Raw genomic sequence first — 22,393 nt, 5'->3', positions numbered from 1 at the left:
TTTAAGAATTTAAGAATTTAAGAATTTAAGAATTTAAGAATTTAAGAATTTAAGAATTTAAGAATTTAAGAATTTAAGAATTTAAGAATTTAAGAATTTAAGAATTTAAGAATTTAAGAATTTAAGAATTTAAGAATTTAAGAATTTAAGAATTTAAGAATTTAAGAATTTAAGAATTTAAGAATTTAAGAATTTAAGAATTTAAGAATTTAAGAATTTAAGAATTTAAGAATTTAAGAATTTAAGAATTTAAGAATTTAAGAATTTAAGAATTTAAGAATTTAAGAATTTAAGAATTTAAGAATTTAAGAATTTAAGAATTTAAGAATTTAAGAATTTAAGAATTTAAGAATTTAAGAATTTAAGAATTTAAGAATTTAAGAATTTAAGAATTTAAGAATTTAAGAATTTAAGAATTTAAGAATTTAAGAATTTAAGAATTTAAGAATTTAAGAATTTAAGAATTTAAGAATTTAAGAATTTAAGAATTTAAGAATTTAAGAATTTAAGAATTTAAGAATTTAAGAATTTAAGAATTTAAGAATTTAAGAATTTAAGAATTTAAGAATTTAAGAATTTAAGAATTTAAGAATTTAAGAATTTAAGAATTTAAGAATTTAAGAATTTAAGAATTTAAGAATTTAAGAATTTAAGAATTTAAGAATTTAAGAATTTAAGAATTTAAGAATTTAAGAATTTAAGAATTTAAGAATTTAAGAATTTAAGAATTTAAGAATTTAAGAATTTAAGAATTTAAGAATTTAAGAATTTAAGAATTTAAGAATTTAAGAATTTAAGAATTTAAGAATTTAAGAATTTAAGAATTTAAGAATTTAAGAATTTAAGAATTTAAGAATTTAAGAATTTAAGAATTTAAGAATTTAAGAATTTAAGAATTTAAGAATTTAAGAATTTAAGAATTTAAGAATTTAAGAATTTAAGAATTTAAGAATTTAAGAATTTAAGAATTTAAGAATTTAAGAATTTAAGAATTTAAGAATTTAAGAATTTAAGAATTTAAGAATTTAAGAATTTAAGAATTTAAGAATTTAAGAATTTAAGAATTTAAGAATTTAAGAATTTAAGAATTTAAGAATTTAAGAATTTAAGAATTTAAGAATTTAAGAATGTAAGAATGTAAGAATTTAAGAATTTAAGAATTTAAGAATTTAAGAATGTAAGAATGTAAGAATTTAAGAATTTAAGAATTTAAGAATGTAAGAATTTAAGAATTTAAGAAATTATGTTGCTGAATTCATCATTTTGTCTCGACAAAGATTTACACGAACTTTTTACTGAAATATACAACTCATGAGACACTGTTTACTAAAACTAGGGGGACAGCATGTAATTCCATCGTGCACCTAATGTTGGCATATCAGCACTTTTAAATTCAATTTTTCTTGACTGCGATCCTTCCGATCTGCATGTTTGGCTTAAGAGTGTGCGATAATGGGTAAATAGTAAGCTAAAACGAGCGTGTAACCTATACACAATTCATAGTTTCTGGCAGCCCTGCCGGTGTGTAGAGTTTCTGCGGTAGGTAAACAGCATGGCTTTCTACCTAAGGTACTCGCGATTGAGTGTGTAGTAGTGCGGTTGTCAAAATCGCTATCTCTGACTCTCTCACTCCACTGACACTGACATTGTTTATGTTTTGGTTATCCTGGCACGGTCCATTGTTCTTTTGTTATTGTTTTGGTTTTAGTGGCACGGAGTCATGCACTCACACTAATGCAAAGCAAGATGACGAGTACCTTTGATATACTGCCTTGGGTAAACAGAAAACAAAACCGCGTGTTTTTGAGCAGCTTCCACACAACTGTCAAAATCGTCAAAGTTCGTGCGTTTACGGTCGATAAAACACGTGCTGGTAAGTTTGAGACGCATTTTGTTTGAAATTTGTTAAATTTTCTTGTTTTGAACGGATTTCAAGGAGTTTAAAATAATAATAAACTATATTTTGATGCATTGATCTTGGAAAATTGCCTTGAAATTGATTATTTTCGCTAAAATGATAACCGGATTAAAGCCGCCAAACTACCGTCAAGGCCCCAACTTGGGACAGTTTGATTAAGAATTTCCTCTTAAATTTACCTAACTAAACTCCGTAAACATTAAATTCAGTAACAATTTCCGCTTTTTTTTAGAACCCCCATCAAATTGGCACCGCATCAACCCACAAAGAAAATGGCCGTCAAGAGCAAGGGAAAGAAGCCGGCGGCGGCAAAACCCGCCCAGCAGAAGCAAAAACCAATCAAGAAGGAACGTCCGGAGCCTAAGGCCGTCGAGGAGGAGGAGGACGAGTCCGAGGAGGAGCCATCCTTCACCGCGCCCAAGGCCGGCAAGCTGCTCAAGGTGAAGCCGGAACCAGAAGACAGTGACGACGATGAGGAAGAGGAGGACGAGGATGATGAAGAAGATGAGGAGATGGAAGAGGACGATTCCGAGGAGGAGGAGGAGGAAGCTGACGAGGAGATGCCAGCGGAAGCACCCAAAAAGGCGGTGAAGCGCAAGGCGGAAGTCAAAAAGGAACCTGCAGCAGCCAAGGGTGGTGACGACGACGACGAGGGACTCCACAACACCGTATTTGTAAGCCACATTTTCAACGTCAAGAACGACGTCCTGACGGAATACTTCGCCAAAGCGGGCGAAATTCATTCGATCCGGAACCTCGCGAGGAAGGGTTACGCCTTCATCAGGTTCAACGAGGCCGCATCGGTCGAGAAGGCGCTGGCCATGGACGGACAGGACTGGAACGGCAAGAACATTATCGTTCAGGCTGCGAAATCGAAAAAGTCCGACGCGAAAAAGAGGAAAAATGAGGAAAAGCAGGCAGGACCCAAGGCGAAGAAGGCCAAGGCCGGTGGCAAGATCGTCAGCTTGAAGACGGCCGGACCCAAGCAGAAGGGCGGAAAGCCCAAAACGCCGCAGCAGTCGAACCCCAACAAAAAGAAGAACAAACCCAAACCGGGCGCGTTTGTGAAAGCTACCTAAATTAAGTCTTAAGCAAAATCTTGTTGTATAATCGTATATTATATTACAGAGCTAAGAACATCTATCCAACTACAATAAATATATGCGTAAAAATAACAAACAAAAATTCATCTCTCTATCTCTTCCTGGCACCGCGAAAGACCCTAAAATCCTAAACCTGCAGGTAGAGTCGCGGAAGGGCCACGTTTGGGGCGACGTTCATCTGCTGTTGGAAGTTGCGTGGGCGGTCGATGAAGACGCGGCCTCGAAGGAGCGACAGGCTGCGCTCGGTGATGCCGGGACAGTCGCGCACCATCAGCGACTCGAGACCGGTGCAGTAGAGGGAGAGGGCGCTGGAATTGAGAAAAGATCATAATTTTAAAAGATTTGTAGAGCGTTATCTAGACAGCTTAGGAAGCTTTTATTTATTTTTTTTTTTTGCAAGATTTGGGAACTTCGACAGTTTAGCAATTCAAAATAACAAATCTAGACTTTTTTTAAAGGTCCTAATCAAGGTTGTTATTCGAGAATGTTATGTCTGACGATAACGATAATGGTTATCGTTATCGTCGGGAGTTTTTTTTTTAAATAATTTCACAAATTACCCAAAAATTTCACAAATTACCGTATTTTTTTTTTTCAAAAAAATCACAAAATACCGTATTTTTCAATCTAATCTAATCTAATCTAATCGAACACAAGCGCAGCCAGTCCGAAGAAAGCATCCTGGAAGAACTTTTGGTTAGATTACGCCCCAAGTCCTTTCTTGTCAATATTAATGATTGCATTACATCCGAGTAACCCCGAACATGTATTGCAAAAATTAAAGCGGCCAGGCCTACTGCGTTGCATTAACCGCAGAGACAGATTCTGAGAACGGATCACATTTCACAGAATCAACAGGGGAGGAAGGATGCGTGGACATACCGTACCAAACGCTCCGAATGAGTTGTGGTTGGGTGTGTAAGTGTAAATTTGCCAAGTAATTATTATTATTTTAGAATGGGGAAGAGGGAGGAGGGGGGGGGGGGGTGGAATTTGGATTAAGGACATGGAGGATGGGGTGGGGTAGGAAGGATATTTCATTTGATAAATAGAATATACACTGGACTCTCTCGTTGTCGATATTGAAGGGACCATCGAGAGCGGGAGTTATCAAATTATAGAACGAAAAATCAAAGCAATCTATTTGAAGGGACTGAAAAATTTATTGACAGCTGGAGCAATATTGATATCGAGAAGATCGACAGCCAGAGAGTCCACTGTAATATGAATTATCTAGCAAAAAACGTATGGAAAGATCTCACCAAGGGTCTCCAATGCATTCGACAAACCGAATATACATCGAATACGATGCTGTTGCTTCACTTGAGATGCTGTTGCTTCACTAGAACATCATCGAATCCAGGCATCCAGGGGTTTTGAACAACTTCTGGCCTTGCCGGAACGGCTGGAACTAAACGGAAATCCTTTCCGTTACGCCACCAAAAAAAAAAATCTCGCAAAGCTTGACTTTTGTCTTCAGCATGTAGATTCACTTACAGCACAAACAAATCCGAGAAAAAAAACATCAGAAACTTTCTTGGAATTTGCCAATGAAAAAAAAACTCTAAACCGAAGAAAAACGTCAAATTTTTCGGCACCGAACAAATTTCACGTCCGATCTCGCGCATGGCTACATCGATCTCCTCACAAAATACCGTATTTTTCAAAAGTACTAAAATTTTCAAAATATGCAAATTTTGTAAATTTGAGTATTTTCAGTTTGACCACTCAAATCCCATTTTCAAATTCCCGACTTTTTCCCGACTTTTTTCCAGACTTTTCCAGAATGCTCAAATAATACGCATTTTCCAGAATGCTTTCCAGAATGCTCAAATAATACGCATTCTTATCTAAAGAATGATTTCAAACAAAAAACATTCTATAAGAAATGTCAATATTAACCACCGAAAAAAAAATTAAATGAATTTAAAAAAAAAAATAAAGGCATTTTATGAAAATACAGACACAAAACAACAATTTAAAAAAAAAACTTCAAAAATGGAATTTAATTATTATGATTCAGAGTAGAAACACAAACAATTAGTCTTTGAAAAAAATATCGAAAGTTCAACAAAAATAACTTCCATGTTATTTTTTAAATTGGCAAAACTATAGTTTTTGATACTTCGTTTCATCTGGAAATGACAAAAAGTCAAAGATAACTGAACTTAAAAATCCGTTCCTATCATGAACATCATTTTTTTTTTTTTTTTTTTTTTTTTTTTTTTTTTTTTTTTTTTTTTTTTTTTTTTTTTTTTTTTTTTGGGAGGGTGATCCAGCCGCACATCGTTGATGTCGAAACCTCTAAACTGGGCCCTCGTCCTGTCACGTCCGTCAGTAGTCTTGTCGTACATTACAACTAGAATCAGATCTGCCAATGAATTAGTACACTTCGACCAAATAAACACTGACGCTGTATGGATCTGATTCTAGAATAAATGCACAGTTGTGTGTTATTCATAAGTCCAAAATGTTCAATTATTCATATAAGTCCAAATATTCATTTGCGGATAACTACCTAACTTGAATTGAATACAAGATTTAAAGCAACCTATCCGAAAGCTACTCTTATCTCAAATCCCCGACTTTTTAATTATTAACCAAAAAAAAAACGTTTCTTTTAAAACCTGTCTGGCTTCTTTAAAAAAAAAAACTGTTGATATTTTACAAGTCGTGAATAGAAAAAGAGACGACCATTTGTTCGTCAGAATTCCAGTAGATCCTCGATTCGCAACAATGGTCGATACAATCATAATCCGACAACCGTTAGTTCAACAGATCAACGAATTTAGTCCGATATCATTTCACTATTGATTGATCGAAACTCTATGGAAATTTTGACAAATCAGAATGGTTTTTATGCTACTTGAATGAAAATCACCGATTCTGATAGAATTACTTAATTCACTGTTACTAATTTTGTCCCTAAATAACTAAAGGCAAAGTATAAAAAGTTGATATTTATAGTTAAAATCCTAAATTCTACAAAAACTATTTTTTTAAAAACCCGCATCCTAACCTGACACCCACATTAAGATAGGGAAAAATCACATATGTAGCGGTTCATTGTACAAATGTGATATTTCCACTATCAGAGAACCTCCTTGTCTCGATGACAGCTTACCGGCCATCGATTAAGCCCTGAGACTACGCCAAAGTGGGTTCTCGCAGCATGAAGTGGTGTCCATGTGTAAAAATGGAAGCTTCAGCAATATACTGAACACTTCGATTTTAATTCCACATCGAATCAAATCATACTCTTTGCCAAACAAGCATCAAACCTATGACACTCATTATGACAAAGCCCAGGGGTTCCTATCATGAACATCATTTTAAATCAAAAAATGATTTAGAAAAAATGTCAAGGAATTTATAAAAAAAAATTGCCTATTTCCTTTTTTAATTTTGGAATTTTGTGATATAGCGTTTTTTTTTTATCAATGTTAATTTATCTGTTTAATTGTTTTTTTTTTTCAATGAACATTAAGTTTGATATGATTTTATGTTTTACAACTTATTTTAAGCAAAATGTTTGAAGAGACAATTGTTTTAATAGTTTTGCAATAACTCTAAATTTGAATGAATGAATGAATAATGAATAAATAATTCTCATACCCGCCGGCGTCTTGGTTAAGTACACTTTTACTTAATGACTTTAGTTAAACAATTGAAAATATTTACCAAAAAAAACCATTGCCAAACTCAAGTTGGAATCTGTTTTCAAATATTCAATCTATGTGACAAAATGAAATAGAATCATAACTCTAAGCTGGCCATTAGGCTCTATTTTTATATTAGTTTTTTATTAACTTAACCTCTTGTTTGATAAACAAAAATGAATAGAGATCATATGATTCATGACAAATAATATGAAGATCTGTGTCAAAGACTCCAATATTAATTATTTGATTTTGAATGTCTTAAACGGCTTTTCCATACTCAAATATATTGAAATAGTGAAAAGAACCTAAATTCTAGAGTAAATTTTCAAAACAATCTAGCCGTCATGGGTTTCCTATGCAGAAAGGACCTTTTGAAAATTTATTCTAGAATTTAAAGTAAGTTACTAAAGCAGAATTGAGCGAATTCAATTTGAAAATTGCAAGAAAATATTACAAAATTATTCAAGAGTTAAAAAATAATGTTGCTTAGAATTCCCGACTTTTCCCGACTTTTTGACAAAAAAATCATAAATTCCCGACTTTTTCCTGATTTTTTGCGGATTTTGGCGAATTCCCGACTTTTTCCCGACTTTCCCGATTTCCCGACTTGAGTGGCCACCCTGGTATTTTAGAAAAAATACGATATTTTGTAAAAAAAATTATATTTAGCAAAAAAAAAAGGTTAAATAAAGCGAAAAAAACATACAAAATTTTGTTACGACTGATACCCATATGGCATATTTTGAAATTTTGAGTATTTTCGAAAAAATACGTTATTTTGTGGAAATTTTGGAATTTAAAAAATAATAATAAAGTGAAAGAAAAAACATACCAAATTTCGCTACGTTTGATACCCATATTGAAAATTATGCAAATTTGAGTACTTTCGAAAAAATACGGTATTTTGTGAACAATTTTGAGTACATATTTTACTTTGAAACTTACTAGATTTTCAAAAAATATATTCTTAGTGAAAGCATTGAAAATTAAACATGATATGGTTGAATTAATCGATTTGAGAAAGATTATAAAAATGAGTTATCGTCCATTATCGGCGATAAGATTATCGCCGATAGAATCGTTATCGTCCCGACGATAACAATAGAACTATCGTTATCGTTATCGAGCCTCAATAATTTCATCGTTAACAACCTTGGTGCTTATAAACCTTTAAAACAAACTCTAGAAATATTCATTAGCTTAGAAAATCTAAAATTTTCAATCGGGTCCTAAAATAAAGCTTAGATTGCTGATATTATTATTTCCAGCGATAAAGCTTATTTTTCTGCGTACATTGTCCCTTTGTACGACCACAAAGAGTTTAAAATGGATTTTTAAATCAATTTTGAAAAATTAACCTCGCGGTCCTTCTTGACAGAAAAGGTCCTACTTGACAGCTCTTTCCAAGGGGACCATAGTTAATCCATCGAAAAAATGTTGTCTCGTCAACTTTTTTTTTTTTTTTTGCATTAAAATAAAAAAAAAGTGATCAGACATGGTTTTTAAGCGTGTTTTTAATCGTTGTACATAAAAATTTACATAGGGCTTTAGCACCCTATTCTTGATTTTTATTTTTTTTAATTTTATACTTTATCTATTAATTAATTTTTAATTTATTATTGCTGCAATTGTTTGAACTGTTCAATATTTAAATTCTAGATTTTTTACATTCTTGAATTTTGTAATTTTAGACTTTAGAAACATTAGATTTTTTTTTTATTTTTGCATTCTAGAACTTTCGCATTCTTGAATTTAATTTAAAAATACTTAAACAAGAGTTAAAATTGTTTTTATTGTTAATTATTTGCTTTTTTTCCAATTATGAAATTTCTTTCAAAATAACTTCTGACATTTTTTTCTGAAATTTTAAAACCTTGAAATTTTAAATTCTTTAATTTTTTCAATTTTAAAATTCTTGAGTTTTAGAATTTTGTGCATTTTGAGTTTTCAGACTCATCAATTTTAAAATTGTTGGAATTTAATTAGATTTTGTTTCATTATTTATATTTTTGAATTTGAAAATATTTTTTGAATTTCTGAATTTCTGATTTTTGAAATTTCCAGGGTTTTTTTAAGGCTCCTAGTAACATATTAAACATAATAGCTTAAAAGACCTTTAAAAAAAGATGTCGAGATTTTAAAAATAAATTTCTAGTTTTTTTTTAAACATTCAAAACATAAAGCTCCAACATCCATAGTAATATTTTCAGAAATACAATACAAAATCCAATTTTTTTTATCCAAAAATTTCAAAATTATAAAAAATACAAATTTAAAAAGTAAAAATTTCTAAAAAATAATATTAAAAACAATCACGAGAACACTAATTTGATTTCTTAGAATCTTAAATTTATTCTTTGGTTACAGAAAATTTTATAGCTTTTGAGTACAGTACTTGTTCGGTAACTGGGCTGAGAACGTAGCCCAGTCACCGAATGCTGCTCGCTAACTGGGCTGAACAAAAAATAACGAGGGGACCACCGATGCATAATATTTTGCAAATAAAATATAAAATAAATATTACTCACATTTATTTACAATGATTATTTTTCATATTTCCATATTGAGACTTGAAATTACATAAAAGTTTGAAAAAAGTTTTTTTTTTATTATTGATCACGCTTTTGCATCCATTAACCCCTCGGTAATTTCGGTTTGTTATGGTTTTTTGACGTTTGTCTGCTTTTTAATTGGGCTACGGCCCAGTTATCGAGCGCCCAGTTAAAAAGCAGCCCAGTTAAACAACGCCCAGTCACCGAACAACCACTGTATTTTTTTAGGTTAGAGAAATTTTGAGAAGAAAATTATAAAAAATAGTGCTTCGATTTTTCTGAGTGACACGTTGGTGAGGATCATCGAGTACAAACTTTACCTTGATTTTCAAATCGCAAAATTTAGGAATTTTCATAATTTTTAATAATTTAAATTGATTTAGTTTTCAGATCAAAATTTCTAATTGTAGAAATTTCTATTTTTGATTTTTTTTTTTGTAAAAATTTTCGTTTTGGCTTTTCGCTCTAGTTTACTTCATGCTAGCAAAAATATAATTTTCGGCGTTTCAATATTCTGCGTTCTGAGGTTGAAACATTGAAATTATTATGAAACTCTTTTGTAATTTTCTCGCGAATTTTGTTTTTCCTCAAATAGCGCGGATCTTGTTCGCCGTAACAATCCTGTATTGTACACAAAATTATTTAAATGTTGGTTATTTTCAGTTGCATTAAAACAGGCAAACCCCAATTTATGCCACCTTGAGAAAATCAGATTTTTTTTTAAAGTCATATCTATATATATAAAAAATTTCGACGGTTTTGTTCGAACGCGAATCAATTCAACACGGAACGTCGGATCGAGGTGCTCTTTGTTGCGTTGAGTTCGTATAAGTCCAAGGAAGGTTCTTACGCCAAAAAGTGACAACTTTGGCCACTCTGGAACCGATTCCGAAAAATCTGCAGATTGTATGGGAAAAGTTGTGCAAAATCAAATTTTGATCACAGGAGGCTGAATAAGTAAAAAAGCAAAAAACGTCAACAAACGAAAAAAGGCAAAACGAAGTTTGCCGGGTAAGGCTTGTTTTAGATATATCTAGAATAATTTAGAATTTTTAAATTTAAGATGGCGGCCAAAATGGCTATGATAACATGCTGAGAAAAAAAATTTTTTTTTCTATTTAAAAATGCAATCAAATATTCAAATTTGACAAAATTGGGGTCGCAGAACTCGAATTTAATGTTAAAAGTAACCCTTATTTTTTTTTGATATTTTTTCATTTATGTTGTTTTTGAATTTAAAAGTTAAGATTTTTTGAATTTTATAAGTTCCGGAATTTTAATTTGTTTTAAATTGCTGATTTTTTGATTTTTTTTAATTTTCGGGTTCTGAAATTTTTGTATTTTTTTATTTTTTTATTTTTTGAATTTTAATGTATAATTATTTTAGAGTGTTATAATTTAAGGATATACATTTTTAGATTTTTTGAATGGGTGAATTTGCATATTTCAAAATTGAGTCTTTGATATTTATTTTTTATTTTTGATTTCTTCGGACAGAAAATTAAATGATTCTAGTAAGGCTTTCCCTTCTGGTCTTGTTCATATACATTTTTTTTTTAATTTCAAGTCTCTGAGTCTCCTTGACCTTTTTTTAAATAAAGTTTTGCGATCCTCTCGAGAAATTTGCTAAGGTAAACACAGTTTGTTACAGCAGTATTAATTGGTAAAATAGAGTGGGCAATAGTAGAGAGAAATAAAACAAAAGATGAATAGTAGACGAAAGTGGATATAGAAAAGAAGCCCCGCTCTGCGCTATTTCATGTACATCCACAAAAGTTTACTCAACATGCAGCGAATGAAAACAACACCGTCTACAATCGCAAATTCCTTCCCATTCCCAATGTGAATTGGCGCGCTTTTTTCTATTAGCCTTCTTGACTATCGACGAGGTATTTCAAAATATTGTAAAAAAAATATGTCGCAATTCGACCCAAATCACGCTTTTCCATCTGGTTCTCCAATACCCACCCAACGCCCCGATCCGTGGTCAGCTGACATCCAATAATGTTCAAGTGCCTCATCGCCTTGGCGTTCTTCGCGATCGAGTACAGCAGATTGTCCGTCACGGCCGGAATGTACGCCACGGCCAGCGTCCTCAGCTGGCGCATATTCAGCAGAAAAATCGAAATACACCGCTCGTTCAGCCCAACGCAGTGCGAAATGTCCAACTCGACGATTCCGTGCGCCCCCGGTGCCGAGTGGTGCAACGTGAGCGCCTCAATGGCCCCGATCGTCAGCCAACTGCAACGGGCCAACTTGAGCTCCTGCAGCTGCTTGCACTCGATGATGATCGGCTGCAGCCCAACCGGCGTAACGTTCACACAATCGCTCAGATTAACGCGCCGGATCTTGGTGTTGGCGCGCAGAAACTCCGCCAGCAGCTCGTCGCTGAGCCAGCCGCATTTGGCCAGGTTCGCCGTCCGGACGTTGCGACACTTGCGCGAAAGCACCCGGAACGCACGGTGCACGCTACGGCTGTTGTTGCCGGACAAATTGACGATCCTTCGCGAGCGCAGGCCACCGTCCACCAGTTGCTTGCTCAGCCGGGAACAACACCGAAGGTTGAACAGATCCGCCAGGGATAGGAGCGGAAGCAGCTTCGCGAAGAGGACGTCCTCCCAGGCGATGTCGAACAGGGTTAGTTCCGGTGCGGTGTCATCGGTGCCGTAGTCTGCCATTAGAATGGCACCGCGGACTTTGGAACGTGAACGCGGATTTTCTGCGGGATTCACTTGTTTTCGAAAGGGGAGAAAAATATTACGACGTTCACGGAAAACCGGCATTAGTCTTTAAAGACTTATTTTTAGCCTTTTTTGAAGTTAGGTCAGTATTGTCAGAAAAAGGCCTAAAAATTAGTCTTTTTTTGGGCCTAAATTTTAGGCTTTCTTTAGAACTTAGCGCAAAACTTAGAAAAAGACTAAATTTAAGGCTTTTCTGTACTATAAACTTTGGTTCACGATTTGACATGTCAAATCAGGAAAAGTTGAAGTTGCCGGTGGTGGTTGCTGTTCGTCGGACAGGGGCAGGATTTTGGCCAGTTTGCAGGTAAGTTTTTGTGGTTTTCCTGCCGGAAGGTTCGGCCAGAGTGAGACGGCGGCCGACTCGGCGGCCGAACGAAATGTCCGGGACAGGGGCAGGATTTTGGCCAGTTTGTAGGTAAGTTTTTGTGTTTTTCCTGCCGGAAGGTTCGGCCGGAGTGAGACGGCGGCAGAACGAAATACCGGGTTCCCAAATTCTGGTTCTCGGTACGGTGGAGGAAGACGGGAAGGCGTGTTTTTTTGCGGATGCAGGAGGGAAGCAACTTTTTTTTGTGGACGGCGTGGACGTGTGGACAGAAAATGGACGTGTGGACAGAAAATCGCGGAATGAATCCGCCGGGGATTGAAATCCAAAGTGGAAGCGAAAAAGGGCAACGAAGCGGGAGTGGACAACCGACGGTGGCGGTGAAAATTATGGTGGTGGTGGTTGTGTTTGTGTTAGTGAATAAGTGGTGTGTGTGTGTGTGTGTGTGTGTGTGTGTGTGTGTGTGTGTGTGTGTGTGTGTGTGTGTGTGTGTGTGTGTGTGTGTGTGTGTGTGTGTTTATGTGCTACTCGGTATGTATGTGTGTGTGTGTGTTAAAAAATTCAAAAATTCTAAAATCCTAAATTTCTAAAATTCTAAAATTCTAAAATTCTAAAATTCTAAAATTCTAAAATTCTAAAATTCAAAAATTCAAAAATTCAAAAATTCAAAAATTCAAAAATTCAAAAATTCAAAAATTCAAAAATTCAAAAATTCAAAAATTCAAAAATTCTAAAATTCAAAAATTCAAAAATTCAAAAATTCAAAAATTCAAGAATTCAAAAATTCAAAAATTCAAAAATTCAAACATTCAAACATTCAAACATTCAAAAATTCAAAAATTCAAAAATTCAAAAATTTTAAAATTTTAAAATTTAAATATTTAAAAATTTAAAAAAAAATAAAATTTAAACATTTAAAAATTTAAAAATTTAAAAATTTAAAAATTTAAAAATTTAAAAATTTAATAATTTAAAAATTTAAAAATTTAAAAATTTAAAAATTTAAAAATTTAAAATTCAAAAATTCAAAAATTTTAAAATTCAAAACTTCAAAAAATTCTTAAATTCTTAAATTCTTATATTCTTAAGTTCTTAAATTCTTAAATTCTTAAATTCTTAAATTCTTAAATTCTTAAATTCTTAAATTCTTAAATTCTTAAATTCTTAAATTCTTAAATTCTTAAATTCCTAAATTCTTAAATTCTTAAATTCTTAAATTCTTAAATTCTTAAATTCTTAAATTCTTAAATTCTTAAATTCTTAAATTCTTAAATTCTTAAATTCTTAAATTCTTAAATTCTTAAATTCTTAAATTCTTAAATTCTTGAAATCTTAAATTCTTAAATTCTTAAATTCTTAAATTCTTAAATTATTTAATTCTTTAATTTTTTTATTTTTTTATTTTTAAATTCTTTAATTCTTTAATTCTTAAATTCTTTAATTCTTAAATTCTTTAATTCTTAAATTCTTAAATTCTTAAATTCTTAAATTATTAAATTATTTAATTCTTTAATTTTTTTATTTTTTTATTTTTAAATTCTTTAATTCTTTAATTCTTAAATTCTTAAATTCTTAAATTCTTAAATTCTTAAATTCTTAAATTCTTAAATTCTTAAATTCTTAAATTCTTAAATTCTTAAATTCTTAAATTCTTAAATTCTTAAATTCTTAAATTCTTAAATTCTTAAATTCTTAAATTCTTAAATTCTTAAATTCTTAAATTCTTAAATTCTTAAATTCTTAAATTCTTAAATTCTTAAATTCTTAAATTCTTAAATTCTTAAATTCTTAAATTCTTAAATTCTTAAATTCTTAAATTGTTAAATTCTTAAATTCTTAAATCCTTAAAATTTCTTAAAAATCGAATTTGCTTACACGCAGAAAAAAGTTTTGTAGAATCAGCCTGTACGAGGTTTGAATCAACAAAATTTTTGTTGAATATAATCAACGCTGATTTTGCGTTGAAACAAACCTTGATTTTTTCGATTCAACAAAAGTCTTTTGTTGTTTTGAAAAAGCTGCTTTGACGTTTAGCGTTGATTCAACAAAAAAAAATGATTTTCAAATCAACAAAACGTTTTGTTGATTCAAATATGCTTTATTTTTCTGCGTGTAACTACGCAAATCCAGTTCTGAGATAAACTCTTAAATGAAATCACCCAATTTTTAAATAACTATCAAGCTCTCGCAACTCATCTTCAAAATATTGATTTTTTTATTTTCAGGTTAAAGCTGAACGCCTCGTGAATCTGTCGTATTCCAAAACTACCGAATTACCGAATAAAAGCATTTTTATATATATTTAAATAATATATAACAATATTTTATTTTCTACTGTTTATTCCAGCTATTTTGATCCCCTAGGCTTTTCAGGCATAAAATAAGTATTCCGTCATCTTGGATTTTGTCCGCTTCGATCGCTCCCATTTCCTGCAAAAGCCTAAAAATTAGTCTTTTAAACCTATAAATAAGTCTTTTTAAGCCTAAAAATAAGTCCTAATCAAGCTCCGCCATCTTGGATATTGTCCGCTTTGACCGCTCCCATTTCCTGCAAAAGCATAAAAATTAGTCTTTTAAACCTATAAATAAGTCTTTTTAAGCCTAAAAATAAGTCTTAATCAAGTTCCACCATCTTGGATTTTGTCCGCTTTGACCGCTCCCATTTCCTGCAAAAGCCTAAAAATTAGTCTTTTAAACCTATAAATAAGTCTTTTTAAGCCTAAAAATAAGTCCTAATCAAGTTCCGCCATCTTGGATTATGTCCGCTTTGACCCCTCCCATTTCCTGCAAAAGCCTAAAAATAACTCCTTTAAACCTATAAATAAGTCTTTTTAGGCCTAAAAATAAGTCTTAATCAAGTTCCGCCATCTTGGATTTTGTCCGTTTTGACCCTTCCCATTTCCTGCAAAAGCCTAAAAATTAGTCTTTTAAACCTATAAATAAGTCTTTTTAGGCCTAAAAATAAGTCTTAATCAAGTTCCGCCATCTTGGATTTTGTCCGTTTTGACCCCTCCCATTTCCTGCAAAAGCCTTAAAATTAGTCTTTTAAACCTTTAAATAAGTCTTTTTAGGCCTAAAAATAAGTCTTAATCAAGTTCCGCCATCTTGGATTATGTCCGCTCCGATCCCCTCGCATTCTCGAAAAAGACTAAAATTTAGGCTTTTTGACGATTACATAAAGCCTAAAATTTAGGCTTTTTCGTACTAAAACGAAACTAGTCTTTTAAAGACTAACCCATCATTAGGCTTAAAAAGACTTAACACGGTTAGGTTCGATAAAGCCTAATTTTAAGTCTTAAAAGACTAATGTCGGCTTTGCGTGTTCTTCGCGTAATTTGTTTGTTTTGATTTTGAGATTCTGACAGTTTGAATTTTCGGTACACGCTAAAATCGTACTGTCAAAGTTGTGGAATTTGGGCGAGCAGAATCCATCTCCGTGCACGAAAAACTGAAATTGCAAAAAAAATGTATGGCCGTTCTAAAAATTACACATTTTTTGCAAACACCTCGTGTGCTTCAAAATGAGTTCTTCAGATGAAACCAGGAGCCTGACGAAGGTCCATTCGAGCCAAACATTTCATTAGGGCACAAAACCAAAAACCGCGATTCGAGGAAATCGCTGGCAAAAAGTGGACAACTCTAGGGACAACTTGTTTCAATTCCTATTTAAAAAGAAAGCTTGACTGGTGGTATTTTTACTGATGATTCGATAAAACACATCATTATCCTCAACTCTGCTTTAATGCATCTTAATTTATGTTGATTTTTGCAATAAAACTCATAATTTTAAAAAATCTCGCTATAAGGCTTTCTAGTCAGAAAATTACCAACACATTCAAAGTATGTTTACAAGACAGCTGGACGTTTGTTTGCATCAGGTTTCCTATCTCTTTCTAGCAAAAGTTTTTTGTCAGGCGACTTCTAGCTGGTTTTTTTGACTGACCGCCCGATATGTCAGCCAACATACTTCGCAGGGCTGTGACAGCTCGAGCTCGATCATTGTTTGCATCAGGACACTGTGACGAGGAGTTCATCATTTTTGGATTAAATTATATTTTTCTCACTGGGCCTAGAAAGCCTTATTGGGCCCTTTTAACTTTCCAACTGTTGTTCATAATGGGCCCTTTCTTAATGCAATTTCGAAAAGAACTGAAAGGGCACTACAGCGCTGTCACCTGATTGTTGTTTTTAATGATGTTTATGGGCCTTTTTGTTTAGTTAGAAATAATAAGGAATTCAGCGGAAATTTTGATAATTTGTGAAGTTTTGTAATCGAATGGTGTAGATAAGGTATGTGAAACATAAAAATTCTTCAAAAGTGTACTGAACAGCAGCCGCGGACCGTATTAAATATTGTATTTCGACGAAGTTTTTTTCTGCAGAAATCCTTGGTGAAACGTAAACCAAACTTTGTTTTGAAGTGAATTAGTGTTAAGAATGTATGAAAAGTTCACTTTATAACATAGAAAGTTCCTTAACCACGAAAAACTAACGAAAAAGAAAAGGGCACAATTGAACTTTTTTTCTGGTTCGGAGTGAAAATTGTTATGGGCCCTTTTGAGTTTTTGATTTTTTCAATAGGAAATTGTTTGCTATCAATCTGATTCTTGGGGGGCATGTAGGGAGTGTACTAATGAATGGAATAATTGAATAATCCCAAATCGACGCCAACATTTCAAAAAGCATCATGTACAAACCATGCGTTTTGAGAAAAACGCATTTGAATGTTGAGCATCCATTTTCAATTCCCATTTTAATTTAAAAGCAAAATAAGATGTTCTAATGATAACAAACGATGAAAAACGTTGCTTTTATTGATACTTGATCATCCAAATTCAATAAAACATTATTTCCGTCGTTTTATTTGAGAAAAACAAACATAACTCCTTTTGAAATCACCAACGTCTATATCACCCTGCTGTTATTGAGGGGGACGCTTTGTTATGATTCGTTTTTCTTCGCCGAATGTAGGTACATGGCGCTTTGTTCATGATGCTTTTTTTTCGTCACGAGGTTCATGTAGTCTTTTGTTTGACAGGTTGACAGGGCTATATAAACAGGGACTGCTGATGGCAGAGATTTTGTTTATGTTACTTTATTTAAAATCATGATTAAACAGACTTTACTGAAGTAACTTTTGCTCATTTTTGGTGGAGAGGTAGCTTATTAGGAGTACTTTCAGAATATGCAATAACCCAGAAAGTGTCAAAATGTACATGATGCCTTTTGAAATGTTACCGTCGAAATGTTTACGTTTTGGTTTTGTGCCCTAATGAAATGTTTAGCTCGCATTTTCAGAATAGGAGACTTTAAAATTTCCTCTAAGTTGGGCTTTCGGATAACAGTAATTAAACGCACCAAATAAAAAGTAAAACTATTTATTCCTCCCGAAAACTCACAGCTCCGCCGCACTAGCACTGTACCGCGCTCCCAACCGTTGCTTCCGGTACGCCGGGCAGGTGTTCTGCTGGTGACGCGCGACGTCCGATGGCGATCTCAGTATCCGCAGACAACCGTTGCACTTCAGCACATTCTTAACCTTTTGTTGCGCTGGCGCTGGTGAAATCGGCTCGAACCTAAGCTGGCAATAGTAGTCCATGTGGCGCGACAGGAGCGTTTGTTGAGTGAACATTAGACCACACCTGCACAACAGCGTTTCGTGCTTCTTTTCCGGCCTAGGGCGATGTGGCTTCATTTTGCCGGGTGCTTTGGGAACGACGCGTTTGGTGACGGGATGGCTGCTTGACTTGTGTGGTTTAACTTTTGCTGCGATTTGCGGTGCCTCAACTTTGATTGATTTGCCTATCTCGATGCATTGTTCCGTTTCCGGAGCGGGTTCAGGCTTGGTAGATTGGGGAGGTACCGTTTTGATACCGGAGTGTTTGTCTTTGTTCTGATGTTGCATTATAGATATGGGATTTGTGGCCACGAAGTGACAAGATGCGCAGCTCAGCCAGGGTTCCTCTTGCGTTGGATCGAACGATCTTAAAGCGTGGTAAAAGCCATGACAATCATGTGACGTAGCAATATGTTGGAGAATGTAATTCTTCAACAAGCTTTGAAAAGCGCAAGTCCCGCAAACGTAGAAAATTTTGGATGTCTCGTCATAAGACGCCAACAACTCCTCCAGTTGTCCCAGTAGTGGATAGCTTGTTTCAGTCAGGATATGAACCTCTGATTCAGTCAATTTGATCATAAATCGTTTTCCAGTTTTGACTACTTCCATGGCACGTTTTATTTTACCATCCAAGTCACAGGTGTTCTCATTATCGCACTCCATTACGTGATCCTCTCCGACTGCCTCAACCGGCACTCCTGTGCACTGTTCGACTCGATGTTCGGCGTATTTAACTGTGTTTTGACAAACCATTTGACATTTGTCACACTTCAGCTTGGTCCACTGAATGTTCAGCGTTTCGGAGTGGTTTTTCATAGCACCAACCGACGAAAATCCGACGCAACAGATGGGACAACTCGTGCTGACAAGTTCGGTTTTTTGTTGCGCAGTGTTGGCCGCACGTTCGACGCGGTGCAATTTCGTCGAGTGTAAAACCAAGTCACGCATGCTGGTTGCCGTCATGATACAGCACGGCACGCAACATTGGAACGGTTTTTGGTCCGTGGTTTCAACTTGAGGGGTAGCCGGGGCGCTAGTTTGGCGACACTGTTTCCGGAAGTTGAATGCCGTTTCCAGGTTCATGAGACACTCGGAACATATTTGCTCTCCGTTGGACACCTATAGGTAAGTGGAAAATTCATGGGAATCGTTTACAAAATCGTCAATTTTGTAGACTTTTGCAAGCTCTCGAGTTTCAGAGAATAGTCTCAAATTGGAGCAATTCTTTACTAAATCAGCTGTCCATTAGAAAGTGGTACGTAAATATTCAAAATTTCTCATCTTTTGAAGTAATCAAGAAAGGAATTTTCTGATCGATTTGGTGTCTTCGGCAAACTTGTAGATATTAATGAGGACTATTTATAAAAAAGGAACACGAAAAACTTTTTTTCAAAAAATCGCATTTTTAGGTTTGAAGTTTGAACACCCGAAATCAATTTTTTTATAGAAATGTACTTTATATAAATTTTGCTCCTTTTTAGAGATATGGCTACTTCAAGTTTGATTTTAACTAACATTTGCAATTTTCGTTTTTTAAGTGCCAATGTGTGACCATTTCTAAATATATTTTTTACCATAAGCTCAGAAAATTTTCTAAATTTTCTAAGAAATATTTAAGATGAGATCTCTGGTTGCTAATATACAGTGAAAAGAAGAAAAACAAATAGCAGAATTGAAGCTTTCATAGTCCTACCCGAAGCATCCCCATATTATTTAATATCAACGTCTCACCATTTTTAGAGTAAAAAAAAGTGGAATTGTCTTATCTATTCAAAAAAAATCTATTTTAAAAATTCCAAATAAGCATAAGCATATAAATCCTTGGCATTTTTTTAGTTTCTGCTAGCTATTTTGAAAAAAATATGTGTAAAATCCAGATCGTCACTATTTAGTTTGACTTTTGTGATTACAAACTAGAACAAGTCAAACGACCAAGAACTACTCAAATCCCATTTTCAAACACTCGACTTTTCCTGAACCTCAAATAATAGGCATTTCTTACCCAAAAACGTTACTTAATTCACCCTTAGGTGGTTGGTGCCTTCCTCACATTTAGAGGGTAATGCTATCCAAAATAGATACAAAAGGACGGACCTTTCAGTGTTCTATCAACTTGATTCATTATTCATAACGTCAGATTGGGTAGTCAGATCTTCATAATTCAGGGCTCTTATGTGCTTATAACTTTTGATAGGGTTGTCAGATCTGCGATCTTTTGAACTCGATGGAAAGGTCTTTCAATTACCTATCCAACGACAAATCGCATGATAGATCCGGACAACGTTTTCATCGAAATATATGAGTTCCGGCCTCTGAAAATTCTATAAATAACACTTATGTGCTTTGAACTTTTGATCTTTTGATAGGGTTGTCAGATATGCGATCTTTTGAACTCGATGGAAAGGTCTTTTGAATACCTTTCTTAAAATGTATAACATGACGGGGTTTCTTACAAAAACCACCCTTTTTACAATCTTCCGGACTTTTGTTAAAATCGTTTTTTTAGCATAACTTTTGAAGTACTTAACTAAACTTTATAATTTTCAATAGGCCCCCAAAACAAAAGCTAAAAACACGATTCGCCATCTACATTCGAGTAGGAGAACTTTGGTGGAAGGTTACGTTTACATTTTTGCACGATAAGTGCAAAGGTGAGTGAAAACTATTTTATGATTTTTTTTTATGAAAACTGATCTTTTGGATTAAAACAAAGTCAACAGGAGGTAAGAAATAAAAAGTATTATCGATTGACTTTTTGAATTTTTTGCTAAGTTGCCATTTTCATTGAAAATTCTGAGATCCGGATTGAAAACGCGAGAGTGAGGTTAGATTGCTTATTTTGAAAATCAATCCAATTTAAATTTTTGAGACAGAGCTTTGGTTTTATGGTAAAAGTGACTTAAAAAAACATTAATCCACTTGAATAACTTACTTTCTCAACTAATTAATTTGGTTTTGGTTGATTGTAAAATTTCCTAATTTTGAATCAAATAATGAACAGGTAAAATCGGCCATCACAAAAATATTTTTGTTTGTATCAATTAAGCTCTTTATTTCTTACCTTAAAATGGTATAATGTTTTACAAATTTCGTTTTGACGATAAAATAAATCAATTTCAAATTTCAAACCGATTTGCTCTCTTTAGGATATAATGTAAACATCACCCCAAGATTCAGCACCCTCTAGTGGTGGGTAATTTTGTCGTTTGATCGTCTATAGCGACTTATGGGACCCCAAGACCGATCGAATGAGATCAAAACGATTCTCAGAATTTGTTCAGAATTTCGTTTTCCGAGTGATTTTATAGCCTTTCCTCGGTAAGGTGAGGAAGGCAAAACATAAATAAGGGCTAAAGGCAAAAAGGGTTCTTAAGTCCTATTTAAATTTCAGATTTTGGCAAATTCCTAACTTTTCCCCGACTTTCCCGATTTTCCGACTTGAGTGACCAGTGCTAAAAAAAACTGTAAAAAGGCTTTTTTGCTTCTAAAATGAAAATTGCATCATTTTTAAATGAATCATTAAGTTAAAAAAATGTAAAAAAAACTAAACAAAACATTGATTTTAAGTAGTTTCCCTTCACCGTGTACAACAAACTCACCTCAACTTGGGCGCAGTAACTCAGCATCAACGAAATCGACAGCCCGCTCTCTTCCGACAAGCTAGCGACGTCAATGGTCCGCGCTCCGTCGTCCCGTTGACAAACCCGACAGGAAGTGGCCATTTCAGAGTCCGGAAGTACACCAAAACCTTTAATCTTCCACAAGCCCCAAAAATCAAAACAAATTTGCTTGTCAGAGGTGCACGTACAATTGGATCTGGGTTAATTTTGGGTGCTCTTCATGCAGAATCCACCTCCGACAGGTGCACGCAAAGCCGACATTAGTCTTTTAAGACTTAAAATTAGGCTTTATCGAACCTAACCGTGTTAAGTCTTTTTAAGCCTAATGATGGCCCGCATAATCAAAAACCATCGGGGGAATAGTCCAAACTATATTACTACTAAAAGAGATGTAGTTACCACATACTTAACCATTATCATATAGTTACGGCACTATACAAAACCTTAATGAAACTGCTGTCAAGATGAGTTTTTTATTGAAGTAAATCTAATGATTCTAACTCTTTTTGACAATATTTGGGTACAATAACTTATACATAAACAGTCGGCTTGTTTGGACACGTGATCAACGAAAAAAAGGGTACAAGTCAAATAGGTCAAACAATTTATCACTTTATGGAAATATAGCAAAAATTCACAGATTTTAGATTTTGATAGTCAGAACCTGTAATAACTAAAAAACCTACTTTTAATGCTATAGTAGAAACACAATTGATGCGCGGCTCATTTTTTTCGATAAGTATGTATATTCCAAATAATTGTCAACTTACAGTGAGAGTTAAAATACTTAACACATACTATTTTGAATTAAAAAATTTCTTAAGTCACATAGTTCCCCAACACACAAAGATTATTTCA

At 33.7% G+C, this 22,393-nt stretch overlaps 3 protein-coding genes across 3 annotated transcripts; 1 reads left to right on the top strand and 2 right to left on the bottom strand.

The window, feature by feature from the left end:
* Positions 1–1,729: 1,729 nt before the first annotated feature.
* LOC120432447 (nucleolin-like) lies at positions 1,730–3,103 on the top strand. Its single transcript, XM_039597665.2, has 2 exons — positions 1,730–1,873; positions 2,151–3,103. The coding sequence occupies exon 2, from the start codon at positions 2,191–2,193 to the stop codon at positions 2,995–2,997; it is 807 nt and encodes a 268-aa protein (XP_039453599.1). The 5' UTR covers positions 1,730–1,873; positions 2,151–2,190; the 3' UTR covers positions 2,998–3,103.
* On the bottom strand, positions 3,016–11,930 carry LOC120432446 (F-box/LRR-repeat protein 15). The gene is made up of 2 exons (XM_039597664.2): positions 11,204–11,930; positions 3,016–3,329 (listed from the first exon to the last, which is right to left on the bottom strand). The coding sequence occupies exons 1-2, from the start codon at positions 11,911–11,913 to the stop codon at positions 3,149–3,151; spliced, it is 891 nt and encodes a 296-aa protein (XP_039453598.1). The 5' UTR covers positions 11,914–11,930; the 3' UTR covers positions 3,016–3,148.
* A 5,730-nt stretch (positions 11,931–17,660) lies between these two features.
* Positions 17,661–21,730, bottom strand: LOC128092837 (uncharacterized). Its single transcript, XM_052707713.1, has 2 exons — positions 21,515–21,730; positions 17,661–19,034 (listed from the first exon to the last, which is right to left on the bottom strand). Exons 1-2 carry the CDS (start codon positions 21,635–21,637, stop codon positions 17,694–17,696), a joined length of 1,464 nt encoding a protein of 487 aa, XP_052563673.1. The 5' UTR covers positions 21,638–21,730; the 3' UTR covers positions 17,661–17,693.
* Positions 21,731–22,393: the final 663 nt, after the last annotated feature.

This window comes from Culex pipiens, chromosome 2, assembly GCF_016801865.2.
Source record: "Culex pipiens pallens isolate TS chromosome 2, TS_CPP_V2, whole genome shotgun sequence".
Taxonomy (NCBI): Eukaryota; Metazoa; Arthropoda; class Insecta; order Diptera; family Culicidae; genus Culex; species Culex pipiens.
The sequence above is the reverse complement of the archived record's forward strand: the minus strand, read 5'-3'. Positions and strand labels throughout refer to the sequence as shown.